Below are 20,222 nucleotides of genomic sequence, written 5' to 3'. Positions count from 1 at the left end.
CCTCATTCTCTGCTGTTCCCTGCTTTCTGTGCAGATTCAAAGAGCACTTTCCCCAGTTTTACCATATTGCCTCTGTCCAAAGCATTTCATCTGGAATTCTTTTTTTCTTTTTATTCATTCTTTTTCTCTGTCTCACTAAATAAATTTGAGACACTCCTTGCCACACTTTTCTAGAAGAGTGTTTTCCTCTTTTTTTTTACTGCTAAACACCTCTCATCTTTCTGAAAAATACAATGATCGTTCATTTTTTACAATGATTCAGCATTGTAGTTTTCATTTCCAAACCATCTTTCATTTACCAGTGCGGATGTGCCACCAGTGACCTCCAGTGATCCATAAATCACAGCCTGTGAAATCTTTCTCTAGAACACTTACACTCTTTTGGTCTTTCCTGTAAGATCATTCATAGAGATTGTTGGAATTTTCCGAAGGAAAAAGATGTTTTGATGAACTCTTGGAGAGAAGTCAGGGCATTTTCTGAAGGACCACTTCTAACTAGGATACCATTTTTGTTGGCATAGAAACACGTATACAGAGGACTGATAGACCCTGTAGAAATGTGGCACATCTTTAACTTGGCTCACTGCTTCTAGCATCTCAGAATAAAATCCGTTTAAGGGTTCAAACATCTTTAATTCTCCAGGTCTCTAAAAATTCCAGTGAATAGGATTGACAAAAGAAGGAGAAAAACTAAAGCAACCGCTAGAACAGGGAAGGTCTGTTTTGCAGAGGGATCTGCTTAATTTTCTTTACTCTTTTTTTTTCTTCACTTGCTTTCAGGTAGCCTCTTGTAAAGATAACCAAAGACTACTAAAGATAACCAAAGACTACAATCTGTACCTTTACTACTCAGTTGTGTCTTTTTCACTAATCTGAAAAAAAAACTAATTTCTGCAAGTGCTAGAAGGACTAAGGCAGAGTGATTATATTCTTAGTTTTGCTATTTTAACAGCAATGCATTTGGGTTTGAATGACACTGGGAAGCTAGATGTACACATCAAAGCCTCAACCCATTAAGTCTTTGCATACTCCAGTTGTTAGTTTCTTGAATAGTGAGAAGTCCTGTGAACCTCAGGAGCCCTAGTTAATTCTTGGAAACAGCAAATGGGGCCAAAATGTTCCCTATGCTTTGCATTAGGCTTTTGCATGGGATTGAATTTCATTCAGGAAGCTCAGCATGTGACAGAACATTAGTGCAGATGTGGGTGATTCTGCATGTTCAAAAGAAAGTTATTTCTGTTCGTATTAAAAAGTCCAACATCCAATGATCCAACATCCCAAGATCTCTTTGCTCTTGTTTTAGTGAGCCCCTTATCATCATCTGCAAAAGTCCAACTCCAATTCCACTGTTCTGATCATCACTTCTTACTTTGTATTTGTACTTAAATAACTCTGCATCTTCCCTTGAGGTAGCAGTAAGTTTATGCTGATTCTAGGTTTGGATCTAAGTCAGGGCAAATAATATGTTTTACTAGGCTCTCAGTGGTGTAGGAAAAAGCTGGCCAATGGGTTTTACATAAGCAGAGCTGTCAGAATAACATCTCTGCCAGAGCATGGAGTACTTTTTCTCCCATATGTCAGAGTTCAGCTTGCTCTTATTAATGTGCCATTTTCAATTTAGCCCTAGAACTTGACCAAAGTGCCCTGAAAATGACAGCAGCCAAGCAGTTACTTCACAAAGTTGTTATTTTTCTGCTAGCTGCTGACATAATCTCAGAGGTCAGAACTCTTTGGGTTTTCAATTTAGAGTCTGTATATTTTCAATGCAGAATTTAAGTCTCAACAATGGGACAGAAAAAAAATTCCAATCCTCTGCATACCATAACCAATCTTATATTTAAAGGACCATTACTATTAAAGATTGTTTAAGCGTAGATGGAGACCAGCCTTGATTTATTTTTACCTGTGCCACAGATTTTCTAAGAGCTTTGGTCAACTAATTTTATACTCTTTCATAGTTGTCCTGGTTATATGCTGGCTGTACTAATACTTACCTTTTCCATCCTGGTTACATAGCCTTTGATTTTTTTAAAGTAAGGGTAGGACCTACATTTGTACATACAGTGTCTTGCACAATGGTGCTCCAGTCTTGCTTGAGTCCCCTTGGCACTGCAGTAATATAGTTAATGACTGGTTTTGACCCTTCTTTTTAGCACAATGCTTTTATACCCTCATATAACAAAAAGCATTCAAATTTCAGGCTTAGCCTGTTGAGAGAATATTGCTGCTGTGTGGGGCAAACCTCCACAGGGTTAGGGTTGTCATCTCCCTTGCCTGCTGAACGGAAAGCAGCTGGGGCTTCCTGGCTGCTGGAGGAGCTCCATAGTGCTACCTCTCCTGTGAGGACAGGCTGAGATAGTTGGGATTGTTCAGCCTGGAGAAGATAAGGCCCTGGGGAGACCTTATTGTGGCCTTTCAGTACCTGAAGGGAGCCTACAAGAAAGGTGGAGAGGGAAAATTTTCTTCCTGATATCTAGTCTAAATCTATCCTCTTCCAGTTTGAAGCCATTTCGCTTCATCATAGTCGAAGAGTAATTACATGCCCTTGTAAAAAGTCCCTCTCCACCTTTCTTGCACCTTTCCCTGGAAGTGTTCAAGTCCAGACTGGATGGGGCTTTGAGCAACCTGCTCTAGTGGAGGTGTCCCTGCCCATGGCAGGGGGGTTGGAACTTGATGATCTTTAAGGTCCCTTCCAACCCAAACCATTGTATGAATTTATATAAACTGGTGTATGTGTATCTACACAGTGAATAATAGGGTGTTAAGAGGCTCTAGAAATCCACAGGATCCACCTTCCCCCAAAGTGGTTGAGCTCCAGCTAGTGTCTTTGAGCTTTTAACCTGCTCTTCCCTTTCTGTAGTTGTTCCAAGTGCCTGTGAGATGCTTTTCATGATTGGGAACCATAAATGTATGTAACAAACGTAAATAGTGTTTGTGTTCTGCCCTGCATGCAGCAATGCTGTTGATTAGCAGCAATGCAGGTGGCAGCTGTAAAGGTTTCCTTTGATACTGAATTAAGTCATAGATACTTCCAATGAGATTATAATGTTTTCCTCTCCAGATTTTAAGCCCTGACGAGGGTTATGAAAATAAGTCTCTTTATGACAGTTGGCTTGAGAAAGATCCTGCATCTGAAAATAATAGCTATCCCAGGTAAGTTGTTGATCAATTTTTTCTTTCCCAATATTTTCATCATAGCATGGCATGGCTACTCTCCAGAATTTTTCAAGATGTGCTATTGATGACAGCAATAGAAAACCTTTTAGTACAAGATGACTCTCTAGGAATATCTTTTAAAGTAAAATAAAATAAAATTTTATGACTTTTTTGTTAAATGATGCTGACATCTATGCCTGCTGTAAAATGAAACTTCACGCTTTTTAAAGGCCTTTTATTAGTAGAAAAGCAATTTGGAAAGCAATCAAAAAAAGACCAGGGTGGGGAAAGAGTTTGAAATATAGTTTAGTCACCGTACTGGATGAGATAATATCAAAATTGTTAGGATAAGCAAATGCTCAGTTGAAAGAAAGTGCCTAGAGCAGTAATTAAAAAGCTCTCTTGATACTTATTCTTTGTTTATACAATGAATGTAAATGTAATGCATTACTAATCTATATCTGGACCTATTAAAACTTCATATTCAAAGGTATTAAAACTCCAAAACACTGTTTGAAACTGTGACTCATAGAGCTAAATCTTATTCACAATGTGGCACTACTCACGTAAGAGAAATAGAACTGCCCCTTTGTGTGGTTTGCCCAAAGTGTTCTGCGTGTATTGCCCTGTCTTTCAGACCCTGGTAAGATGAATGTCCAGATTCATTGGACTCACTGAGATTTCCTCCTTTTGAAAAAGCTACTAGATCTGATCTTTCTCAGTTGATACAAATAGTTCCTTACAGAAATTTATACTAATAGAAGAACTTTAGCTGGGTTATTTTTCTTTTTTTTAGCTGAGAAACACCAATTATTCACCAGGCTAGACATATCAACCTAAAACTTAATATAAAACTTAAATAAATGTTTGAAAATACTTAGAATATGACATCTGTCCTTATTATCATTTTCTTTTCCTCTGTCTTGCCACACCTACCCAGTAGATGGCAATATTTACTTGTAAGTAATAAATCCTACTCGTGTCTTCTGCAGTGGAAATTATTTATCAGTCTTTGATTCTACTATGGAAAATGCTAAGTATATAAACACATCTGTCTTTACATATATTGCTGCCCAATTCATATTAGTTTGGAAATAGATGATTAATGTTTTAAGATTGCAAAGACATGTCTGATACAATTTTATGGCATTTGTGCATAATGTATTCATTGGTTTTTCAGTGTGGTCAGTGTCATAAGCAGAATTGCTGCCTTTAAAAGGTCTTCCTAGTAATACAGAATACCGAATTCTTGTGGTGGAATAAAATCAGTTAGAGTAATTAAGCTTGCCACTCATCTCGTCTCTGATCTTACTCGTGTCCCTGATGTGCCCTCCAGAAGAACTGACCTCCATTTCTTTGAAAAATTTGCATTTTGCATAAATTACTACCTTACTGTAGTGTAAGTGGTCTCACTAAGATTCGTCTTTTCTACATGTAGAATAAACAAAGTGGGATCAGGCAGTGATTTTGAAGCTTATTTTCAGCGACTGGGAATTGCATCAGGCAGAGTCCGTTATACGAAGAACAGGGTAAGTCTTAACACATTGCTTGAAGTTTGGTAGTGGTGAGCAGTCGTCTTTTAAAAACATTTATTCATGATTAATAAAAAAGCTACAAAGAATCTTTGACTGGTTTGCATATCAGTGCCCTTTCTAAATTTAGCAAGAAACCTAAATGTTTGGAGAATAAGACGCTTAAGTGATGTGTATATTCTATAGACTGTCTTATAGAATCTGATTGGAGGGGTGTATTTCATTCCACCATACTATTAATAGAACCCTTAATATATAAATCTTCCTTGATTGTGTTTAGAAATAACTACACAAGGGGGCATGATTGAGGATTTCTGCTATCCAAAACCCCAAACTGTTTTCACTTTTAATGAAGGCAGTCTGTACAACGGACTGAAAGCAGGTGTGTGTAGACAGAGAGAAGGAAGCCTGCTCACTTAATCTTGTGCAACAGTCCATGGATTCAGGTTGGTTTAGTTTCCTAAAATAAACACACAAAAATGGAAGGATAGTAAATTATGTTTTGTAGCTTATAGCTTTTTTGATTTGGAATCTGTGCAAAACATCATAGTCATTAAGTGATCAATACATCCTTTAACTGCAGTTAGAACACAGGGTACTGACAAATTTGCTTGCTCTTTTTCAGAAAGCAGACAAATTCAGCAATTATCCTGTTTATCACACTGTGTACGAGACCTTTGAGTTAGTGGAAAAGTTTTATGACCCCACCTTCAAAAAACAACTTGCAATTGCCCAGTTACGAGGCAAACTGGTTTATGCACTGGCAGATTCCCACGTCATTCCATTTGACTGTAGAGATTATGGAGAAGCCTTAAAAGGACATAGCAATAGCATTTATAAATTGGCCAAGAGACATGAAGAACAGCTGAAAACTTACAAAGTATCATTTGGTGAGTAATAGCCACAATAGTATTTCTTATATGCATTAATAAGAATTATGCAAGGACATGATTTATCTGTTGTAGCTCTGAAATTGAATCCCTTACTTTCCTGTTTCAATTCTGCTGTCATAATAAAGAGCCTCCATTTTTATATATTTTTTTTAAAAGTTAAGGTTTAACACATTATAGTTGTGAGGGTTATAGATTAGAGAGCCACAATAACTTTCATGCATATTATTAATTTTGGGCGTTATTGCAGTGCTCACAAGCAGTCATGGAATGCAATCAAATACAGACCAAAGAGACAGTATCAGCCTACTTCTCATGTTCTTGCTTAAAAAAAGAAGACAATTTAAACATTTATGGCTACTGCCTGAAACTTGGGAGACACAGGTGCCCATTCCTCCTCAGCCAAAGACTTCATCTGACCTTGGGAAACATGCTGACCATCTGTCTCAGTGCCTGGGTACCTCTTGTAGGCAACAGAAGCACTTGTCTAACTCTTCTGCATAAATACATCCATTTGCTGAGCACTTGAACGTGTTGCAATGAAGCATATAATACAGGTCGGAAGCAGCAGAGTGCTCTGGGTCCCAGGCGAGGAATGCTTTCACAGTAATTTCCTTTCTCTCCACCTGACTCTCTCCTCCTCCTCCTCCTCTCTCTTCTTCCTTTCTTCCTCCCTTCCTTCCTCCCTCCCTCCCTCTCTTCCTTCCTTCCTTCCTTCCTTCCTTCCTTCCTTCCTTCCTTCCTTCCTTCCTTCCTTCCTTCCTTCCTTCTTTCCTTTCTTCCTTCCTTCCTTCTTGCCTCATTCACCCCTTGTATTTCTGTACCAAGGAGGATTTTCAGTCAGTCCAAATTAACTTGGTATCTGGGGGACCCATGGTTTAGAGACATAAACTAGCTTTTTGGAGATGAGTTACAATTCTACGTTGTGCGAAGCATTAGAAGTAACTCAAATCAAGTTCTCATTTGGGGAAAATTAAAAAGTTTAAAACTTCACATAATCATAGAATCATAGAATCATCTAGGTTGGAAGGGACCTTTCGTATCGAGTCCAACCATCGACCTAACACTGACAAAAACCACCACTAAACCATGTCCCTCAGCACCACGTCTACATATCTTTTAAATACCGCCAGGGATGGTGACTCCACCATTTCCCTGGGCAGCCTGTTCCAATGCTTGATAACCCTTTCAGTGTAAAAAAATTTCCTACTATTCAATCTAAACCTTCCCTGGTGCAACTTGAGGCCGTTTCCTCTCATCCTATCACTTGTTACTTGAGACACCAGCCCCCACCTTGCTTCTTTCAGGTAGTTGTAGAGAGCAATAAGGTCTCCCCTCAGCCTCCTTTTCTCCAGGCTGAACAATCCCAGTTCCCTCAGCCTCTCCTCATATGACTTGTGCTCCAGACCCCTCACAAGCTTAGGTGAAAAATTCTTTACTATTTTGAAAAGTCACCCTTTTTTTAACAAAGGCCACTCAAGACAGGAAGCCTTGTATGATGGATCATCTGGTCTCAGATTTTGCATAACACAAGGATTTATTTCCATAAGTCCTTGTGTTTACTGCAGCATATCTTGTAAGGAAACACCAAGTCTGGACTTTCTTTTTGTAGTAGTGGAACATCTAGCAACATTTCTGTTAAATGATTTATTTTCGTTGTTTGGGTTTCTTTTTCATTTCAGATTAGAAGTTGCCCAGACTGCCCTCTGACCAATGCATCTTTTTTCTGTTCCTTGATTCTAGAGGCGATCTTTTTTTTAGCTTTTTGCAACCAAAGTATCCCTTAACCCTCTCCTTAATAACATAATAAATGTGTGACTTTGACCAGTTTTTTACAAGCCATATTTTTTAGTCTGAAAAGACTTTTCTCTGATGACTGATCAGTTTCAAATTATTTCTTGAATAAAACTACAATTTCAATTTTTTGTTTATTCTGTTACACCGGAATGCATTAAAATGTATTTTTTATAATACTGTGAAAATTAAAATTAATTTCATAGAATTGGCTATTGACACCACTGAGTGTCAGAAAATTGCTAATTAAGCCTGAATAAATCAAATAATTCTCCTTCAAAATAATAGATTGAGGGTTTTATTTGCCCTTGGATTCATATTTCAGCTGCTGCTCTGCAACAGTGAAAGCTGGAAAACTTTTCTCATTAAATATGTACTTGTAGCTATATGCTATCAGGAACGAACATTTGCGGGGAGGAAAAAAAAAATAAATGTGATATCTTCTGAAAAAAAGCAACACTGACAGCACTGAATAGTTAATGAATATGAGCTCTTACATATTTTCAGATGACCTTTTTTTTTTTAATCTTAAATCTCCTACTGCTTCTGAAATACAATCGGTTGCCATGATATAACCGTGATGTCAGCAGGGCAGAACTCTGTCCTCTGGCAAACTTATAACTATTGCCAAGGTTGTGGATGAGTGTAAATTCTCACCCTCACAAGGTGACATGGGTCTGTCTACACTGCAGTCCACAAACAGGTCGCATACATAAAATCTGTGCCTCTAATTATGTAAATTAAACAAAAGTATTCATTCAAGAACAAGCAAGTGTAGGCTGGTGGTGGGATAAATAAGTTTGCTAGAAATAGAAGAGCAAATGAGACTGCAGAGTCCTGGGAACAGAAAGCCTGTGATACTAAATATGGTGATAAATTTATAAACAGCGACGGGCCATATCCAGGACTGGATTTAGGAGATGATCTAATTTTACGCCCCATATTCCTGTACGATCAAAGAGAGGATACTCTGGTTTATCTAAGTTTCTTGAAACTTGTGGGAGAAATGTACTAGTTGAAAAACTTCCTTCTTTGTAATTGAGTTGATTTTTGGGAAGGCCAGAAGTTCTTCTCCTTGTAATATCCATCTTTTACTTACTCTACAAAAATTAGTTGTATAAATTGATAGTTTTTCCAGGTCCAAGTTAAATAGACCCTTCTATGGGAAAATCATCACAGCTGATATTGTCATTAAAAGGAAGGCCTGCTGCTTCTTTGGCTGAGTTATTCCACGTGGCTTGGACACACTGCCAGGGACAGAGCAGGACAAGCAGCTGCCTTACCCGCCAGCGTGCTTGCACATAGTCAGGTGTCCTGGTTTGAGGTAAAACCACGGCATTAGGGGTAACAGGCAAAATGCTGGGGTTTGAGTAGCAGCACTATGGGATGGCAGGCAGGGACGTGGCAGAGACACCTCCTTTGCTGTAACTGTGTGTGTGGAGCAAGGAATCCATTCAATGTTCCTTGTCTGTCACTGTGGTCCATGTCTTTTATGCCTCACATCCTCAATATACATATCACACTCTTCTGTTATAATATGAATAGGGCATGATGTTCCAAGAGGGAAGAACTGTTATTTTTTTATTTAAGTCAGGCTTTTTATACCTAAACGCTGCAGTGCACCCCCTTGTTAAAAAGGAACCTGCAGAGTTCTCCGTTTTGCGATGCTAGCCAGTCTTTTCCTCACCAGGCAGAGGGAAGATGTGTACTTTTGAAAGCTTTATCAAGCTTTCTGCTTTATTGTCAGCCTCGTTGCACAGGGTCTTGGTCTGTTACTGCTAGTAGTGCAGTTCTTTAAAGTCCGCACTAGGGAAACTAATGAATTATGCAAAACCAACAAAATTAATTCCATTATATGAGCAAAACAAATGTAGTTTTTCACTGGGCAACTGAAAGGTGTATTGGGGTCAGCAGATACTCTGAAGTTGCTCACAAAGTCCTTCCTTTTCTAGATCCTCTTTTTTCCGCTGTGGTGAACTTCTCAAAGGCTGCTGCCGAATTTCACAGGAGACTTGAACAAGTTGACAAGAAAGAGTAAGTTTGAAAAAAAATTTGAGATATATATATATGTATGTCTGCCTTAGGTACCCAGGGTGGCAGTTCTTTCTTTCCAGTGACTACACAAGGAGTCTCTCTGATTAGTGTAGAATAGCCCTTAAGCTCGGAGACAAGCAATACCTGCTAAGATGAACTCTGCTTCCTGTGATGAGCAGTATCAGCTGTGGAGCTTATTGCTAGTATCAGCTTGTCATTAAAATTATTGTATTACATGGAAAGGCAGGTATCAGTGAAAGTTGAAGTAGAACTGAGCTCTCAGTTTAGACGCCTACACTTGAATGTTGTAAGTGACAGCAGAATTTGTATTTTCAGCACACCTCAAGGAGACAGGATGATGCTTCAGAGCATCTAAGATATCCATATGATGCTTGCAAACCCTAAGGGCCCTATAGGACTCCTGTATCCTCTGAGTGCAGTGGCTGGAGGCCAGGTGCCCCTATGCACCTCATGTGGTACCAGATAGTTGTGTTTAGCCAACTTAATCCTGTTCTTACTATGTTACTGTATAGATTAGATCAGGAGTTTGGACACTTGGTTTACGGATGGACACCAAAATCTTCATCTTGACCTAAATCTCAGCCTTCCTCTCCCCTCTGTTATGTGGGATGTTTCTAGTGCCATTTAATACTAAACAAGTATCTGACACTCTCAGAAAGTCTCCCATTTTATTTTGCATAGTCTGAAATCTTGCAGTTGTGTTTCCTGACACAGAAGTCCTAATGTATTTATATAACATGTATTGAATATCTCCATTTGCAAAACCTCATCTTTTTGCAAACCGTAGACCATCTTCGCCATTTTTTTTCTTTCCAAAGGAGAGGAAAAGTGTTTAAATGAACCAGGGAAGTCATGTTTCCTCGTTGTATGAAATGTCTCTTGTCTCCATTTCCTGCAGTCCAGTCGCAGTGCGAATCATGAATGATCAGCTGATGCTTATAGAAAGAGCTTTCATTGATCCTCTTGGCTTACCAGGAAGGAAGTTTTACAGGTGAGGCAACAAGTTTCTTGAGCAGCTGCCTAAGGCACTGTATTGCAGGTTAACCCCGCTCCAACTGACCAGTCAGTTGAACTGATGTATAGGCTTCATATAGGAATTACAGCTCAGCAGATTCTGATTTGAGGAACAATCCAGTGAGTAGTGGAATTTGTTTACAGCCTCCAAGGTGAACTCCTTGGCTGCACAAGTCTTGTGGTGCCTAATTCCTCTTCATGGATCTGGAACTCTGTTTTTTTTAGCCATCATACTCTGTGATTTTTATTGCAGGTGTGTAGTACCACCAGTACTTTACCACTTGCTCTTTTAAATCTGTACAAAGTGAGGATTCGGTAGAGCATCAACAGCATGGAAAGAAAGGAGAAATGAGGGTAGAGAAAAAGGGAGAAGAGGATGAGAATATATGTGTAGTGAAGGTCAGGTGAAGAGAGAAGTCCAGAATTATTTTTTTTACTTGCTTGCATTTATTAATGTAGTTTTAGTGTTTATTTTGATTTAGGACTCTTTCACATGCTACAAATGGGCTTGATACTTCATATGAAGAAAATCAATTTAAAAGCAGGTCTGAAATTATTAATTATTTAAGAAAAGAAACCCCACCAACAAATAACATTGATATTTTTGTGCAGTTCTATTCCAATGTGATCACTTCTTCTCTGAAGAATTCATGCTCTCTTCAAGAATTCTCCCATATATTTCTTTTTCCTTCTTTTTACATTCCTTTCCCAGACCTGCTGACCATCTGCTCACCACCACTGCTTAGTTAGTTTTGAGGTTTCTGTTCTACTTCTGCTTGTGCACCCATAACTAGTTTTATTCCCTGTTGCAGACTGTCACATTAGTTCAACAGGTTTGTTGAACTCCCATTGTCAAAAAAATTTGACATAGATTCATTCCTAATTAGACAAATGCATCATCTCTTCCTGAGAAGAAGGCTACCCATCCTAAATCCGTGCCCTTTCCCAGAGATTGTGCCAATGGGGCTGCTTCTTCCTGGCCTCTTAAAGACAGGTACAGGTAGATTTCCTGTGTCTTTAGTAAATTCTGATCTTCACAGGATCCATAGCTGCTTTATGTAGCACACATACAGTTCCCTATGATGAACACGCACACCACTAATGGTTATTTTATCTAGTATACCTACATTTTTTTCTTCCTTCTCCACAGACATGTTGTCTTTGCTCCAAGCAGCCACAACAAGTACGCTGGAGAATCCTTCCCAGGGATCTACGATGCCATGTTTGATATTGAAAGCAAAGCAGATCAACACGGAGCCTGGGAAGAAGTAAAGAGGCAGATTTCCATCGCGGCCTTCACTGTGCAGGCAGCAGCAGGGACACTGAAAGAGGTAGTGTAGGATGATGGCTTCGAAAAGCTCAGTCAAACAGTAAAGTCTGAAATGCGCTGTGGTCAGGCTATGAAAGCGACCCAGTCTCTCCTGACTGTCTGCCTCTCTGAGCTTCCAACCCTCTGAACCCGTGCAAGTGTACAGGTAGGGCGAGCAGGACCTCTGCATATCAAAGAACTCCTGAGCTAGAAATTACTGCTTCTCTGAGACTGACAAAACCGTAGCTTTAAGAACAGTCCTAGATGGAAGCAAATTAGGGGGTGGGGAAAAGGAAGAATCAGTTCCCAATTAGAGTTTTCTGAAAGATCTGCCAGTTTCGGGGACCCGTTATTTCAGATGTCCAATTACAAACCCAGTTATTTGCCAAGCTACCTGTAAATCTCGTCTGTAGCAGTGATCAACCGCACACACTTCATGAGAAAAATTATGACTCCTCAGCACATGCATTTTTCTTGTTCTGATAATTACTTTTATAATATATGACACCAAAGGCATCTCTGTATTTTATAATCTATTCTGCAGGACCAGTGAGCGCTCATTGTACTGATTTGCTTTCTTTTCCTGAAAAAATAAAATCCTCTCCTTGCTGCAGATTGCCAAAGCAGTACCTGCCATTCTTGATAATCAGAGAAAACAGCTCCTTTTATGCAGAAATCCAACAGCATTTTCTCGGCAAGTGAGCGTCCATCCCTCTGAAAGACAGTGTGCACCTCCCTCCTCTATTTGCACTTTGGAATATGCAGATTGGGGGCACGTGTGTGTGTGTAACTAAAAAGCTGACTTCTGTGCTCGTTTTGGCACTTTCACTAGTCCCAAACCCATGGCAGCTTTTGTTCCTGTTTTTTCCTGGGAGATTTCTTTCATGCAAATGTCTTCTTCCCGGTTGAGGGAGCTGGAGGACGCTGTCACTATTGGCCTGGGGCTTGAGGTTATTCTGTTCTCAAATAAGACCTGAAGAAAGTTTCCCACCAGGAGCTGCTTTTACAAAGACAAACTGAAATGCATGAGAATGGTAATCGTACAAAACTGTTTAATTTGTAAAAAAAAAAAAGATTCTTGCTTCATTTGCCCTTTAAATGTACTTCTCATCTACGTACTTTACAACTAATAAAATTGCTAGAATTTTCTTAAATCACATTCCAATTTGTGGGAGCTGATAATAACCAATTTCTTCTCTTATGTAAAATATACTACAGTTTTTCTCACAACCATAAATTGCACCAGGTTGTGGGAATAAAATCCTTTTTCTTTTATGGGGAATAGAACAGATGCGGTACTAAAAAAGACAGAATTAGAGAAACAGGACAATTACTGGGCTACAGAAGGAGTTGTTTTCATCTCAGATGCCTTGAATTCAGACAAGGGGACCAGAAATTACTATAGTTCAGTCCTTTGGGAAGTTATTTTGGGGGGTATAAGCCACCAAGAAGAGTGGCTTTCATTGGCATCTCTTCCAATAAGCCTCTCTGAAAGATGAAGGACTGCGTACCTACAGATGTTGTGCTCATAATTTGCTGTTAAATTGCTTTTCACAAATCAAGCCCCAGGCCCATGAGGAAGAAATTACACTTCCACAGTCCATGCTTTACCTCTTCTTTTGGAAAAAGTAGTGCTTAACTGACCTTGTCAGGAGGCATATAAAAGACATGAGCAGTCAATGCTGAGGACACCAGAACAGTGACTACACTTTTGTTGTTCTCCTTACTTAGAATCATAGAATTGCCCAGGTTGGAAAGGACCTTTCAGATCATCTAGTCCGACCATCAACCTAACACTGACAAAAACCATCACTGAACCACATCTCTAAGCACTATGTCTACCCGTCTTTTAAATACTTCCAGGGATGGTGACTCCACCACTTCCCTGGAAAGCCTGTTCCAATGCTTAATAACCCTTTTGGTGTAAAAATTTTCCTAATATCCATCCTAAACTTCCCCTGGCGCAACTTGAGGCCGTTTCCTCTTGTCCTATCACCTGTGACCCGGGAGAAGAGACTGACCCCCACCTTGCTATAACCTCCTTTCAGGTAGGTAATTGGGGCCACTCACAGTTAGGTTGTTCATCTCCCCACCTGTAGCTTAAGGTGCAGCTGAAGGCTGTGTTACCCTGTCGATGGTGACTGGTGCGTAACTGCACTGTTTTATTCTTCCCTTTTCCCATATCGCCCACTCATCCTGCCCCATCACAGCTTTGTGTGAACTGCAGTGGGCAGCGACTGAATGTGCCCTCAAGGAAGGGGTAGGATCTCTGGACGGTGGAAAAAAGCCACGAGTGCCTCTTCCTTGTGAAGAGCCGGCAGCGTTTGCTGCTGTAGGGTCATCAGAGAGTAAGACAAACAAGGAATTTCCACATAAAAAGGAAATATCTGACACAGTGTGCTTCCTCCCTGATTTACAGAAATCTCTTTCATAGTATAAACCAAAGAACAAATGTTTCACCAGTGAACACACTTTACCAGCGGCAGTTAGCCTTTTGAAGTTCTGTGCCATTACCTTGCTGCTGCAAAAGAACATCTTATCTCTTCTTGTTTCCGTGTGTGGTTTGAAGCTGTAAGAATAAATGACAGCGCGCATTGGGCTGGATGCACAGCTGGCATCGATTGCTTTGTTCCTCGTCTCAACCTAATTGATAAACTCCGTATGAATGTACAATTCATCATGACCCACTGCCTGCTGAGAAACATACAAAATAGCTTAAATCTATTTCCATTCCTCTCTATAAAGTTCTACTGAGGGAGAGTGATGTCCAAACCCTTATAAATAAGGAAACCAAGCCACTGATACTAATTTATTTCCATGAAGTCCCATGTTCTTACTATCGAAAGGATCGGTTACTCAGAGCTGTGATTGCCTTCCCTGCTTCGGGCAGTAGCGTCTCCTCTTCTATAGATGGGCAACCAAGCAACTGCTGCTGTCTCCCAGCCCAAAGGCTGCTGGATTTGTGTAGCTCTGCCTGCCCCTCATTTCAAAGCGTGGGGGGATTTTTCAGCCTCTCCTCACAAATGGGTAACACTGGATCACCAACTCCCTCCTTCCCTAACTCCGTTTGCACAGGTCATTCACTCAGCCTGGTTGAAGCAACCTGTGAATGACACAGCTGGGAGAAACAGCCTTCAGCCAATTTTTTACCAAAAAAAATTGGTAAAATAAACTTATCACTTGGATATTTGGTTTGCCAATTGTCTCTTTAGAAAGTAAGTTTCAAAGGGACGGTGCCAGTGTGGTGGGTTGGCCCTGGCTGGACGCCGGGTGCCCGCCAAATCCGCTCCATCACTCCCCTCCTCAACTGGACAAGGGAGAGAAAATGTAATGAAAGTCTCATGGGTCGAGATAAGGACAGGGACATCACTCAGTAATTACCATCATGGGCAAAACAGACCCGACTTGGAGAAATTAATTTAATTTACTACCAATCCAATCAGAGTAGGGTAGCGACAAATAAAAACTAAATCTTAAAACACCTTCCCCCCACCCCTCCCTTCTTTCCAGGCTCAACTTCACTCCCAAATTCTCTGCCTCCTCCCTCTGAGCAGCGCAGGGGGACAGGGAATGGGGGTTGTGGTCAGTTTATCACATGTCTCTGCTACTCCTTCCTCCTCGGGGGGAGGGCTCCTCACACTCTTCCCATGTTTCAGTGCGGGGTCCCTCCCACAGGAGACAGTTCTCCACTAACTTCTCTGATGTGGGTCCTTTCCGTGGGCTGCAGTTCTGTGCAAACCACTCCAGCCTGGGTCCCTTCCACAGGGTACAGTCCTTCAGGAAGAGAATTGCTCCAGCATGGGTCCCCAATGGGTCCACCAGTGCTGCCAGGAGACTGCTCCAGTGTGGGCTCTCCGTGGGGTGACAGTCTCCTTCAGGCATCCACCTGCTCCAGTGTGGGCTCCTCCATGGGCTGCAGGTGGATCTCTGCTCTGCCATGGACCTCCATGGTCTGCAGGGGGACAGCCTGCCTCACCACGGTCTTCACCATGGGCTCCAGGGGAATCTCTGCTCCAGCATCTGGAGCACCTCCTCCCCTCCTTCTGCTCTGACCTTGGTGTCTGCAGGTTTGTTGCGCTCACATATTCTCACCCCTCTCCCTGGCTGCAATTGCCCAGTGGTTTTTTTTTCCTCTTCTTAACTATGTTATCCCAGAGGCGCTACCACCATCGCAGATGGGCTGAGCCTTGGACAGTGGCGGGTCCATCTTGGAGCCGGCTGCATTGGCTCTGTCGGACATGGGGGAACCTTCTAGCAGCTTCTCAGAGAAGCCATCCTGCTACCAAAAGCCTTGAGAAGCAAACCCAATACAGCCAGGAAGATTATTTTAGATTCTCTTATGGTTGAAACACCTTTGCTTTGCCTTTGGAAAGGAAGCCACAACACTTGGTCAAATTAGTGATGGCTGGAAAGTGGGGATAACCTTCATGCTCCATTCTCCACAGAGTGATAAACACTCATCCAGCTACAACACTAACTCATTTGCACCAAAAATGGTAGTAATTTAAAAGAGTTATTTTGCTGTGGTTTTCAATCAGCCAATAAACAGAAATTGAACAAACTAAAAAAATGCTCTGCAGATCTTAAGCTTAAGAAAAACTCAAACTGATTCAAAACCTTTGAAGACTAAGTGTTTGGGATTAAGTGATGCCAGTGCCTCTCTCAACACCCTATAATTTAGCAACCCTTCCCAAAGCTGACTCATCCATCAAGGTACTGCCTTTGTGGAGCAACAAAATTAAAATAGGGGATAGGGAATATCCCAGTCTCCTGGTGACTAAAGTACAAGTGCAGCAGCTGAAGAAGTTTCAGAAATCTTGTCAGCAACTCTATAGCTCAGGTGTTAGAATGGGGCATTTGAATTTGTCCGGCTTTTTGGTTCAGCGAAAGGCATTTCTCAAGTCCAGGTCAAGCTTTTAAATTGCTTCAGCTGATCTGAAATTGCATTCTTTTACAGCAGTGATAAGAATAAAACACACGCTGTAACTCGGTGTATCTATTAAGGGAAAGACACTGCAAGAGCAAAGTCCCAAAGCTGTCCATCAGCCTGTTAAGAGTTTATCTCAATCAGTACTGGTGCTCTGTACTGACTTTTCCCAGCAGACAGATCCAGTTGTGACAGACCCAATTTCTAGTATTCTGTTCTTCTTCTACAGATTACCTATAAAATAATCTCCGCATGTTCATAAGAACCAAGAGAAGGTGAACTGCATGGACTGCATAATATTTTGCAGTAGAAGAGGACCTGAGCACCTGGCCAGCAGCCCTTGGTGACATGAAACCTTTTTCTTGTGTGGAGGAGCTGCTGGTGTTCCTGTCCATGCTGCCAAATAAAATACCAGTTTAAAACAAAGGGATTTCTCATGCTGCCTGTGATTAGATGGAGAAGCTCATCCCTACAGGAGCTTGAGAAAGGTGAAATGGGTTAAAAAAGGGTGAGACGCAGCCGAGGAGTGCTCACACCCAGTGATTCAGATGCAACTTTTCATTCAGAAGGCCCTAAAGCCCTTGGGAATTTAAGCATATTTATGAGTGAAGGGATTAAAACAGACCTGCTTCATTCCTTGCTTTAAGTGTTTGTCATGGGGAGATGATTGTGAAAGCCTGTTCTTTGCACACTCCCGGTGTAGCGCTTTCCACTCAACAGCCAGCCCCTTCAGTGCTGCTGGTGGTCCTCAGCTCCTCTGCTCTTGACTGAAAAGCATGAAAATTAATAAATGTATCTTTAAAAGGTTAATAGACTGAAGGTTAATAGAAAGCAACAACTCCAGCTGTGAAGGAGCCAAAGCACTGAATGTTTTTAAATTACTGTTTTATAATAGTTTCCTGTATCTTTATAAAGGTTCCCCTTGTTGCTGTGTGCTGGGGGGGTGGCATTGTTCACCATTTCTTCTCTTGCTGCTGTTTCTCCTCAACAATATTTTACTTTAGAACGCAGGCAATTAAGTTTATTGTATTTATTATTGAGCCTTTATATTGATGCGCATCACCTGAAGACTGCAGTGTGGTTGGGACTTGTACAATGAAAAGTGGCCAAGAACTTCAACGTGGCTGAGCGGCCCTGCCAAAATGCTGAGCGCACGATTCTTAAGCTGAACTTAAGGAAACACAATTTTTCAAAGGTATATTGCAGTCTGCAGTGTTGTACGCCCTCACTTTCCCTATACATACTGTGTAGGTGTTCCTCACGGAAATGGTGCGTACATGTTGTCTGCAAGAACGAGCAGCAGCCACGAGAGAGCTGCCAGATTTCGCCAGAGCTTCTCCGTATTCTGGTAATAATAGGAGTATACCACTGCCTGAGTGCCGAGTCCTGCAATCACGCTCTGCATCCTCTATAAATAGGATTACAGGTTACCATTTATCAGACCACAGCTGACAAGAATGATGGGTATTTGCAAAAGCGAAGTCCAATCAGGCTGGATTATGTGAATAGGGACAGTTTGAAAATGTAGAAAGAAAAGCTCGGTCCATTTCATCCATTTCTCAGATTGGCCAGGACTAGACACAAGGCTATATAAAAGTAGCTGGCCTTACTCTTTCAAAAACTTGGGGTGTCCCCAAGGTAGTCCCCGCGTGCCGATCTCCACTGACAGCTCCATAAATATGGTATTGTCACAGGTGGTAGCAGGGCACAAGCTTTGCCCCAGCTCTGCAGGGTCTCAGCACTTGCCAGGCTTGTGGTGTCTGAACTTCTCTTCACCCGCCTGGGGCTCAGGTGCAGCTTCTTTGGCTGCTGCAAGCTTTATCATGACTTTATTTCTTTTACCTTTGTTTCTCCTTTCAGAGTTGTATGGCATAACCATATTTTTCGTATAGATACTAGTAACAAGCAGTTTTTCTGCGTAGAATAACATATTTGTGACTCTGGCATCACACTGCAGAGGAACACGAGCCTGATACAAGCAGGGGCCTTGGAAACTGAGGCATGGGAGGTGGTGTAGCCGAGCATGGACATGGGACAACTAGAGAAGGCACAGGATGATACTGGAGACCCCAGGGGGATGAACAGCTCGTAATCATAACTGCTTTGTTATTGAAAGCTTTGTCCGTAATAGCATTAATTTTTTCTTTTTCTGTAATAAATTGATCACACAGTTAAGATTTCAAGTATACTCACAATGAACTTGCCTTTACTTATAAAGAGTATTTATCTCTGCCTATAGAGGGGCAGGATCCTTGGGTTTCACTCCTCTGCCCTGGCTTCAACAAGGCTGGGTGTTGGGATAATTCTGTCTGAGCTGTGGGCTGGAGATGGGGTTTTAACGTGGGCAGGAGGTGCCAGGACATGCCGGCTCCCATGGAAAGGGTATGGAACCATGGCTTGGGAGAGGGACCGAGATGAGGAAGCAAACGCAGGGCTTCAGGAGAGGGGTTTGGTTCCAGGAATATCTGAAGGGACGAGTGATCTCAGAGGGAGCTCAATCTTTTGTGTTCGCAGCTGACCGTGTTTGCCCAGCCTGGCGTCCTGCCCCTGATGGGTTCCATACGGGTGTGTTGTCACAACAGTCGCTGTGTCCAGCAACTGTGGCTCGAGTCTCCTGCTAAAAATACCACCAAGTTTGGAGGTACCGTGGATGGCTGCGTCAGCAGCTCACTGTCAGCGAGCTGGCAAAGCACATCTGGGGAAGGTGCCATGTAAACACAGCACGTCTATTCTTATCTGATATCCTCTGCTGAAACGCCTGTCCCATTATCGCCTCGCCTGTTCTGTCCCTTTATGGAAGGTTGTAACGTGTTTGCAGTTCACTTGAACCAGGTCCAGCCCTTCCTGCATGAGGTATCTTACAAACCAGTCCTCCTCCTCCTCCCTTTCTTCTTCCTCCTTTTCCTCTGTTCTTGGAGCTCCCCAGAAGCTTTCATCCAGAAAATGGATGTGCCTTACAGATTGGGTTGAAGAACAGCTCATAGATTTTCCTGGATGAGGAGGAAAATGTTTAAAGGTGTAAGATCCACCAGGAAAAACACTGGGCCGATACTGACAGGAGCTGCCTCAACTTCATGGCTGTTAACTGTCACAAACAAATATGGAGTAATTCATGGGACACACAGCTCCTAAACCATCTGGGCTTTCTAAGTTCCTCCTGCTGATGCTGATTAACAGAAGTAGCTGCTGAATTGGACTTAGAGCTCAACTCTAACACACCACAGACTTGCAGCTGAATTACAGGGTTAAACAGTGGCCGCTATCGCTGATTTAGTTCCTGTGTTGTAATGGAAACAGTCTTTTGCCTTAAAAAATGCTGCTCACTAAATTCAGCTCCTACTGGTTTCTCCAGGGACAATTTCTGTGTAGCAGGTGTTGCTCAGGAAGGAACGTGGTGCTTTGGTTCAGCTTGGAGGAGAACAGCGTAGCAGAAGCAAGATTTCTGTATTTAATTTAATTAGTGTTGTCTCCTCTGCTTTGCCGTGGGGAAGTCCATGGCATTCACCATCATTCAGCTCTTTTAATGGCACTCTTATGGTGTGTGG

At 41.7% G+C, this 20,222-nt stretch overlaps 1 protein-coding gene across 1 annotated transcript in view; it reads left to right on the top strand.

Annotated features, from left to right (window-relative positions):
• The window catches only part of LOC141466346 (N-acetylated-alpha-linked acidic dipeptidase 2-like), a 34,864-nt gene extending 22,502 nt beyond the window's left edge, over positions 1–12,362 (top strand). Inside the window, exons 14-19 of the mRNA XM_074150223.1 lie at positions 3,062–3,153; positions 4,595–4,685; positions 5,314–5,578; positions 9,325–9,406; positions 10,326–10,418; positions 11,592–12,362. Of these exons, the coding sequence (XP_074006324.1) occupies positions 3,062–3,153; positions 4,595–4,685; positions 5,314–5,578; positions 9,325–9,406; positions 10,326–10,418; positions 11,592–11,781 (813 nt within the window). The 3' untranslated portion in view covers positions 11,782–12,362. The remainder of the gene's footprint in view (positions 1–3,061; positions 3,154–4,594; positions 4,686–5,313; positions 5,579–9,324; positions 9,407–10,325; positions 10,419–11,591) is intronic.
• The last annotated feature ends 7,860 nt before the right edge of the window (positions 12,363–20,222 follow it).

Source organism: Numenius arquata, chromosome 1, assembly GCF_964106895.1.
Source record: "Numenius arquata chromosome 1, bNumArq3.hap1.1, whole genome shotgun sequence".
Taxonomy (NCBI): Eukaryota; Metazoa; Chordata; class Aves; order Charadriiformes; family Scolopacidae; genus Numenius; species Numenius arquata.
This window is presented reverse-complemented; position numbering and strand designations above follow the sequence as displayed.